At 38.2% G+C, this 10,005-nt stretch overlaps 1 protein-coding gene across 3 annotated transcripts; it reads right to left on the bottom strand.

Moving 5' to 3' along the window:
* Positions 1 to 362: 362 nt before the first annotated feature.
* On the bottom strand, positions 363 to 9,824 carry LOC148103352 (uncharacterized). Of its 3 annotated transcripts, XM_087832229.1 has the most exons (4): positions 9,556 to 9,824; positions 6,600 to 6,721; positions 3,340 to 3,442; positions 363 to 2,996 (listed from the first exon to the last, which is right to left on the bottom strand). In XM_087832229.1, the coding sequence occupies exons 3-4, from the start codon at positions 3,355 to 3,357 to the stop codon at positions 2,064 to 2,066; spliced, it is 951 nt and encodes a 316-aa protein (XP_087688355.1). In that variant the 5' UTR covers positions 3,358 to 3,442; positions 6,600 to 6,721; positions 9,556 to 9,824; the 3' UTR covers positions 363 to 2,063. The 3 variants fall into 3 exon arrangements, with proteins under 3 accessions (XP_087688355.1, XP_087688351.1, XP_087688346.1); XM_087832225.1 differs by lacking the exon at positions 6,600 to 6,721 and having other exon boundaries at positions 3,340 to 3,477; XM_087832220.1 differs by lacking the exon at positions 6,600 to 6,721.
* Positions 9,825 to 10,005: the final 181 nt, after the last annotated feature.

The raw sequence follows: 10,005 nt of genomic DNA, 5'->3' as shown, positions 1-10,005 counted from the left end.
CTGCTTTGTGTGAGATGTTCATTACAATGAATCTTAAACACACTCTCTGAAAACTTCATGCCCACAGCATGTTTTTAAGAAAAATCAAACATCTTTGTCCTTGAAGATCATTTCAGAGTTTTTAATGAGCTGCAGGAACCCTGTGCTGTGTGAGTGGAGAACAGCCAAGTCGCCTCCTGTGATAAACCTCCACATGTACCACTGAAAACAGTTAAATTACTTTGAATCGGAAATCATGGCTCAAACTACTTGTTTTGAGACCATTTTTCGCAGTTCATCAAATATAGGATCAAATCAAATCACGATTTCATAATACAAACTTCAAATCAGCAAGAAAACAGCTGCAGAACATGTGGATCAAAATGAATTCATTAAAAAACAACACGTGGACTTCAAGGATACAGTAAACACACTAAAGTGAAAGGAGGAGCAGAAAATAGAGGTTTAATAGAATTTGAATTTTTGAACAATTCTTTGCTGCCGCTGTGAATACAAATGTGGTCATTGCCTAATTGAATAAAGGTTACACTGACTCACTGCTTCATCTTCTGGTACAAACTGGTATTATGTGGAAGTACAGCCCAAAACCAGTTTAGCTTGAGTTTTTTCTTTCTGGACATAAAGTCACAGCAGGTGTTGTTTCAACGCTGGTGGACAGATTTAGTTCATTTTGGAAGTTTTAAGAGCAACTGCTGTGAAAAGATTTGTAGTTTTGGGAGAAAATGATTTAAGAGAAGATTTTACAACAGCAAAAGATTAAATATGAATGAAGAATTGAAATTTAACTGAGGTAACACATTAAATGAATACATTTTAAAAAAAGAAGTTAATTTTGGAAACACTAAGAAAGTTCAAATGAAATAAATTGAAATATATATCCATATCTGCAATTTTGATACAATATCAGTTTGGTAAAAAAGACATTCCTATAACTTTAATAATACAGAAACAAGTACAACTACTAAACGCTACTGTATCCTAAGGGAACAAAGAATAAAATGTAACAGGGATAACATTTTAGAGAATTAAAATCCCTCAAAGGAAAAAACATAAACTTGATATACATATCTATACATGCAGCTTCCTAAATGTAACATTCAGGATTATTCACTGCAGGTCCAGAAATCAGAGCTACCTCATCAGATCCAAGTGGGACATCAGCTGACACTCTTTACAGGAGATTCCATCTGAACTCTGTGGAGCCTGATCTCAAGGTTTTTAAGTCTGACCCTGAAACCAGAAGAGGATCTTTCTCTCTCTTCAGATTCATTGTGATCCAGTGATTTCAGTCCTGCATGACCAGGCTGATGTTTGCACAGAGCAGATAATGAAGTGAATGTTTTTGCACATTGGTAACAGTGAAACAGTTTATTTACAGTGTGGGATCGTTTGTGTTCGGAGTATGAACTGAGATTCCTGAAGCTCTTGTCACACTGGTCACAGCTGAAGTTCACTTCCATGTGTGTACGTTCATGTTTGTTACGATGACCTGATTGTGAGAAGCTTTTGTCACAGTGTCTGCACTTGTATGGTGTCTCTCCTGTGTGGATTTACTTATTCTTGTACTTTAAGCTTATTTCCAGTGGTGAAGGATGACCCACACTGGTCACAGATGTGCTTTTTGACCCCATTGTGGAAGAGTTCGTGTATTTTTAATGTACTTGGTGTGTGGAAGCCTCTCCCACATTCTTTGCAGTAGTTCATTTTGTCTCCAGTGTGGCTACGTTTATGTGGTTTTAGGTCCCGTTGATGATTGGAAGTTTTTCTACAAAAGGTCACAGAGAAACTCTTTCCCACCACCACAGTGACAACAGGGTTGAGAACTGGATCCATCTGTGTTGCTCTGCATTTTTTATTTTTATCCTGAATGTCGCCTGAAATAAAAAGCATCTCTGCCAACGTCCAATTACATTTTACTGTTTACATTACAACACTCAGCTTACTGGGCGAAAATGAGTCTTCATTTTTCCAAACAGTTCATTCAGTATAACTCCATAAGTTTACTGATCAGACTTGTTCCAAACACTCAGGTTACAATTACAAGATAAAAAATCAACACATCCTCACAGTAACTGCACTTGTAGAGTTATTTTGCTGGTGTGGATCTGTCGGTGGTTTCTCAGGTGATGTGGATATTTAAAAGTCTTCTCACACAGGTCACATTTGTAAAGTCTCTCCTTAGTGTGGCTAAACATATGTAGTTTTAACTGTGTGTCTGTTGTAAACAGTTTCCCACACTGATCACAGCAGGAAACATCATTTCCAGTGTGAATCCGTAGGTGAATATTTCGGTAGTGTTTGTCGCTGAACCTTTTTCCACAAAAGTCGCAGCTGTAGGCCTTAATTCCAGAGTGGGTAACTAGATGCCTCTGTAAGTCGCCATTTTGAGTAAAAGCCTTTCCACACAACTCACAGCTGTGTGCCTTAAATCCACTGTGGATGAGTTGGTGTATTTTTAAGCCTCTAGCCCGGGCAAAATCCTTCCCACACAAGTCACAGCTGTAAGCTTTAACTCCACTGTGGATGAGTTGGTGATTTTTTAAGTTTCCAGCCTGGGTAAAAGACTTTCCACACAAGTCACATCTGTAAGGTTTAACTCCACTGTGGATGAGTTGGTGTGTTTTTAAGGTTTGAGCCAGGGTAAAAGACTTCCCACACAAGTCACAGCTGTACGCTTTAACGCCACTGTGGAAGAGTTGGTGTGTTTTTAAGCCTCTAGCCCGGGCAAAATCCTTCCCACACAAGTCACATCTGTAAGGTTTAACTCCACTGTGGATGAATTGGTGTGTTTTTAAGGTTTGAGCCAGGGTAAAAGACTTCCCACACAAGTCACAGCTGTAAGCTTTAACTCCACTGTGGATGACTTGGTGTTTTTTTAAGGTTCCAGTCCGGGTAAAATCCTTCCCACACTCATCACAGCTGTAGGTTTTCTCTCCCTTTCCTCTGTGAGGTTTGTCGGCCTCCTGAAAGCGCTGACTTCTCGCTCCATGTTGGTCCTGCAGTGACAGAGATACAAACGGAGGCAGTGAGTGAAATGCAGTCGTGGAACAAACTGAAACTGTTATATTTCATTATTGAAGAAATATATAAGAGGAGAAAATCTTTTACTTAATAAAATATTTTGAGTTCAACTGATGATATTGTTGTTTCAATGTATGCTGATGAAATATGATCTTTGTATTTTCTTCTAACTTCTGTGGTTTTTGGTTGTGAATGTAGAGTCTGTATATATGGAGGAGCCCAGGATGGAAAAGATAAAGCTGCTGTTAATTGTATTTTAAAAACCAACCAGCTGTGCACACAGTTTCAATAACAGTGTAACTGTGATGTTTTTCTCACCTTTTGTGTTAAAGACATTGTTTCCTCTGTAGTGGCTGAGCTGAGTCCAAATGGCTGAAATTGTTCCTCTGTTGCTCCACCAAACTCTTCAACTGTTACTCAGCTGGGAAACAAAAAGTATATAGACGTATTTTATCCCTGACAAAAAGAAGCAGAGCAAATAAACATTACTACACTCCTCAGTGACCACAGTACCTATGAAGCTTCAAGGTGAAACCCCAGAAATAACTACAGAGAGAAAGTCATCAGTTGCCTAAGAGATCTTGAAAGGGAAAAACCACTGACTGTCCTGTATATCACCGCCTTTACCCAGGGAATGCTACACCCTGTATATATGTCAACATTATTTAGGGATAATGTTGACATAGGCGATACATGTTCATTAATTTATTTCAACTGTAGAAGCCTCTATAAAAGCTTTGTTCTGATCGACGATTTTTTGAATAATCTGAAAGACAAGTTTAAAGTTATAGCACTATCAGAAACATGGATAGATGAGGAAAGGGGTTGGGACTTTCACATTGATGGGTATGAATTATATCATATAAATAGATCTAAGTCTAAGAAGGCAGAAGGTGTGGCACTTTTTGTTGATAGCGATCTGAAATGTAAGCAGATTGAATATATGTTTGTGGCTATTGATGATTTAATGGAGTGTGTGACAGTAGAAATAGAAATGGAAAGAAAGAGTAATATAATTGTTACTTGTATGTATAGGAGGCCTGGGACACTGATAGAAACATTCACAGTAGTAGAAGATTTATTGAGCAAGGTAAAGGGAAATAAGACATTTTGTATTTGCCGGGATTATAATATTTGTTGTCCAATCATAAGTCATCATCAGATTTTTTGAGTTAATATTTGGAAGAGGGTTTTACCCTCTGATTACTAAACCTAGTAGAATAACTGAAAAGTCAGCAACTTTAATTGATCATATTTTCATTAATTGCTTGCTAGATATAGAATATTATATTTTTCTTTGTTTCTACCCTATCTGAGTTATTGTGTTGAAGTATGGGGAATATATATGTGACCAATAACCAAACCATTATATTTATTGAAATTATTACAACTAGAAGATATAGTGAAATTACAGACATTAATTATTATATTTAGGGCAAAAAATTAAAACACTACCTCTTAAGTTACAAAGTGTATTTGTATTGTGTTCAGAACATGGGGACGGAAAAAGGAAGTTTTATTTTAAGCATCGGATTGCTCGAACCACACAAAGACAAATGTGTCCAATAGGGGTGCAACGATACACAAAATTCACGGTTTGGTTCGATACTTTGCTACTTCGATGCTGCTTCGATACTATAACAATAAAAAAAGATAAACCAATATGAAGAAGTTGAAAATAACAGAATTTAACTGTAGAAAAAATGATCCCTTCAGTTTGATATTTAGTGGTATTGCTCACTGTTGAGTATATTGTTCTGTTTGTTTTGTCTTGTTTTGTTTTGTGTAGAATATTGTCAGAGTGTAATTTTGGTTGCCTACTTGTATCATCACAGATAGCGGGCAGGTGTCAATGAGAATTTATTCTTCTTCCTGCTTCTGTTCATGCATGGAAACTGTGTTACTTTAATTAACAGGAAGGTTGTGTATAGGAAATGAATTACTGCTGTACCACGTGTGAAACAAAAAATTAAATAAGTAAATATGGACTTCCATAGATCCACAAAGGAGTCCCGCTCAGACTCATCGGTAGCAGTATAAACTCAGCCAACTAAGTTTATACTGCACCTCATTACCATCCTAGGAGTTTAAAAAACATTTCAAAAATCACTTTGTTAATGAGGGATTGAAAAATTTCTCAAATGAAGAATTTATTGTACAATTCATTATTTAAGCACAGAATTCTTTATTTCGATGTGCGTGGCTCTTGTTGTCCTCCATACGGGGGTGTCAAAAATCACATTGGAAGTGGCACACATCACGAGGGGGTACCTGTTGATGGTGTTAACAACACCTTTACATTCACTTGGTGAACTCGCAAACGCTTAGGATTTAGCTGAACCTGACTTTAGATGTTTCTGAAACAAGAAGGACATATTGATTTGCTCTCCTGATATTGAGAGTGTAGTATTGATATTTTAACCTTTAAGGAGCACAAAATGTATTAATCCTACTAACACATACACGCATGCAATGAAGCCCAAGAAGACCATATAGTATTTTAAGCCTGTGTTTCTGATTTTATCATGTTGTTCGGTTCACTTAGTGGGATGAGAAGCAATATATGAACTTGTGGACTAATATTATATTAGGAAAGATGATTGAATTATAGCAGGGGTGAACAGAATGCAGCAGAGGGAATAAATGAGTGAGACTAGTAGATTCTTAGTTTCTTGTTGCTGATGTGTGGGGGAGATTTTACCATGACATACACCTTGTTACATGGAATGAAACTCGCATTCTTGTTACCAATTGGAGGTGAAAAGTCCTAAAACTAGGCTTTCATATTTTTACATTTTGTAGAATTTTATTTTATTTCTTAATGTTTAAAAAAGTGCACTGAATGTTTTGTCTGAGAATCTGCTCTCCTTCAAGCAGGCCTGCATGCAACTAAAAGTGCTACACAACACTGTTGCTTTAAAAACGATGGTAAAGTGAGCTTCTCCACATTACAATGGACTCTGGAGAAAGCCACCTATGTGGGACACGATTAGATAGTAAGTCCTGAGTCCCTTGTCTAAAAGGATTCAGCAAGGTAATCCATTCTGAATTTGTCTTTTTTCTTTTTTGAAATGATGTCATGTTGCTGGCAGTTAGTGATGGGATTTCCGGCTCTTTCGTCTTGGCGTCTTGATGATCCTTGTGTTGACTGGGATGTTCCCAGCTCCAGTGTTGGGTGTAATGTGTTACTAAGTAATGCGTTACTGTAATTAAATTACTTTTCCACTGAAAAAGTAGAGTAACTAAATACTGTTCATTTTTAGGTATTTTAATTACAGTTACTTACAATGTACTTGTGTCTGAAGGTGAGCTTAAAAAATGATTGCAGGCTACATTGTGGAAGAGATTCTACCGCTGCATACTGTAGAGTCTCTGTCTTTAAAAAAATTTATTTATTATTTAAAGAGTTTAATTTCTATTGTTTGCCCACTCAAAGTTTATAGGGATTTTAAGAAGTATTTAGTTAAATTACTTATTTAGTAATTAAGCTACTTTTCTGACACAGTAATTAGATAAATATTTTAAATACAATATTGACTAAGTAATTAGTAATTAATTACTTTTTTAAAGTAACTTACCCAACACTGCCCAGCTCACATGGTGCGTTGCAGCTAATTTTCTAAATTTTCCATAACAGTTTGGTCTTGTTGAGCAGGATTTCTCAGGTGACTTTTGATGAATCACGTGGTGACTGGCCATCCTGAGGGGAAAATTGCCTCAGTCCCATCATTCTTTTGTTTGCAAAAAAGGGGGAACTGTGACATATGCTTCAGCAACTCACACATTATAAACATTTTAACGAACTAGGAGAGAGACTGCAAAGAATTTGCAATGGAAGTGGAAACACCACTATGATTCTTAGTGTTTTGTTAAGATGACTTTTTAACCCCTGTTTAAAGGACAGAAATTTACTTTTGTTCTCCAAGCATTTCGTGTCACCTTAAATCTCACAAGAATGACAGTGGGGGTCTACCTGTCATAAAATGAGGAGTAAGAGCTGCCTCAGCCGATTACGTCACAGCGACGCGACAAAGGCTGCCCTAATTCAAAGGCTTCTCCAAATGTGGCTGAAAATCCATCCTTTATTTCCCTGCGTTTGAAGGATGGGTCAAATTCAACCTATTACAAAATTCATAGCGCATTGGTGGGTGTGGATAATTTTTTAGAGGAAAAAAAAAACAGCGGATGGTTGATGTGGGGCAGCCGAATAGTAAACTTTTAAAAGTAGGGCTGGGCTATATCATACCGCTCACATTAATACTGGTATAATGTTGGGCAACGATAAGAAAATGAAATACAGATATATGGATAAAATATGGATAAAACACGCATGCGCAATGCCTTTGTTTTCATACGCACATGGCTGGAAAAAGCACAGCGGTGACGGAGAATGAGAAGGGCGAAAGTGGATTGTTGAGTGAAACGGATGAACCAGAATTGGTTTGTAAAAATGCTGCAACTTCAGTGGCGTGGAACTGGTTTATCTTTCGTCCATTAGATACACAACAAAGCACTATTTTTGGTAGAGCGTGCTAGTGGGCTGTCAGTATTACTGTGGTATTACTGTGGTATGGTATTACTGAGATTTCTAAAAACGCCTGCCAGGGTGGATATTTTCGAAAACTCCGTTTTTGCGTTTACGTGTGGACAAGGAAAACAGAAAAAAAATGCAGCGTCAAAGGTGTGCGCCTTTTTTGACGTCACACTGTGTGCCACGTTATTGTTTTGGTGAAATGAATTTCTACAATACTGTTACTGTTAATTGTACTCTCTGCAGTGTTTAAATGCTTACATATACACACACAGTTACTGTCCCTCCACACATACGACTCGGTTCTGCTTCTATGCCCCATCTTTGTTTACTATTTCCCACCGAGGCTTCTAGACTTCTGATTGGCCAACATTTCTACACGGTTAGGAATATATTGCCACCTGTTGCTTTGGCATGTTCCTAGCAGCGTTTTCCTTGATTTCTGTGTTTACGTGTGGACAGGATTATTGTTTAAAACGAAAACGGAAAATCTCCATTTTCAAAAATACCCGTGTACATGTGGACGTAGCCTAAAATCAATCCTTTGATTTTTCTGAAAATCAACAGTGAAAATAGTGAAAATACATTGATGGTTGGGTTTTTTTTGCAGTAATAAAATTGTGGAGTTGTAAAGTATTTTGTCTAGCGTCAATTATATCGTCAGTTATATCGTTATCACAAATTTTGTAATTATATCGTAATAAATATGTTTTAATCATATAGCCCTGCTCTATTTAAAAGTACTGAATGCTATGCCACTTATTTGAGTGCAAATGTTAAATAACGAAGAACATTAAAACGTGACTGTTGGAGCTATGTCGGCAAAGTTATGTGACATTAGTGATGTTTGTACTTTCAGCATTAACATAGCTTTAAAGCCTTCACTGTAAAATATGCAGTATGTAAATCTTACAGAGAATGTGATGATTTTATGGATAATTAAAGCCAGCCATATATCCACAAACACAGCAAGCTGAAAGTCACTGAAAACAGTCAACAGTTGACTGTGGGAGAAAGTACTCAGGGCCTTCAAGTTAAACACCAAGAAAGGCACATCAACCACACTTATACAGACTGTATATAACAACCAACTCTAACTCCCTTTTCGATGTGGCCTCACAAAATTATCACGACCACAACAACCGTAAAAATAGTTGGATAGACATTGCTGCTCAATCACAGCTGCCTGATCAATGTTTTTCATTAGCAATTTAGCAAAGTTGATGGCGGTGTGTGTCTGTGTGAGTGAAAGACAGAGAGGGAGAGCGAGCGACAGAATTTCTGTTATAACCTTCATGTTATAAACGCACAGTGTGAGCACTCGGGTCGCATCAGAGCATCGGGTCGTATAGTGTGAGACTCTGCATCGTGACCTACGAACTTCTAACCCCTGCGAGTCAATCGTACAGTTTGAGCAGGAGCTGAATCGCGCGACTGAAAAAGATCGCACAGTGTGAGCCCGGCATTACTCCACTAGTTGTGCAACAAAAACGCTGAAATCGGAGTAATAAAACGTAGGAGGTGAACGATGACGACGACTAGAGTCTCCCGATCGTTTACTCTCGCCTTCCTGTAAATAACACCGGCGTGGTGTTACTTGTTTGCTGTTTTCGCGATCGCGTCGCGCATGAAAATATCACCAACTCGCGACATTTTTAAACATTTTGTTGTTCAACAGCATCAAGAATGACGGAGTGTGTTTGAGTTAACCTCCCAAGTGTCACAGATTACACATTTGGCAGGGTTTTTTTTTGCTGGTTTGTCGGTAGCAGCTCTTGTCCTGGGGGTGGGGGTTGGTTGTTTTCCTGCCCTGCACCCTTTCCTTTTGTTCATATTCAAAGACTATTTTTCTTTATGTATTCTTACCCTCTAGCAACCGCCAAATTATAATGTTGCAAACAATCACAAACTCTACAGTCTGTCTAACTCCAGTGTATACCAAGCAATCTATTATTCTCAACAGAGATAAACTGAACCCACATTAAAGTTAGCTCGATGCTTACCTTCAGATGAGCCCACAAACCGAGAGCAACTCCGTGATGAAGCTGGAAGTCTTTCCAAACACAGGAAACAGATCACGGAGCAGAGACCCACGTGGTTCACGCTGATCTCAGCTAGGATCCAGCAGACAAGGGTGGGCAGATCGATGCAGACATCGATCCAAACGTTGGTAGTGGTATATGTTCCTGTAAGTTTACTACTTTACTCCCGTTTCATGAAAAAGCAGCTCTCTCCGCTCGACTCCTGTCCTGCACACACACTTTCTCTGCCCCCTTTTCCCGACTCTGCAGTGATTTGTTACTCGGTTTGGTCACGTGACTCAGCTCCACAACGTAACCACGTGGGGTGTAATTTCGAAGTTAGCGCCTATCTCCTTTTCCTAAACTCTTTTCATTGGCCTCGATGAAAACGTCATAGGAAGTAGAATTGATAAGGACTAAATCTAAATCTAA

The sequence above is a fragment of the Neolamprologus brichardi genome, chromosome 3, assembly GCF_056152115.1.
Source record: "Neolamprologus brichardi isolate AB-2024 chromosome 3, ASM5615211v1, whole genome shotgun sequence".
Classification (NCBI taxonomy): domain Eukaryota; kingdom Metazoa; phylum Chordata; class Actinopteri; order Cichliformes; family Cichlidae; genus Neolamprologus; species Neolamprologus brichardi.
This window is presented reverse-complemented; position numbering and strand designations above follow the sequence as displayed.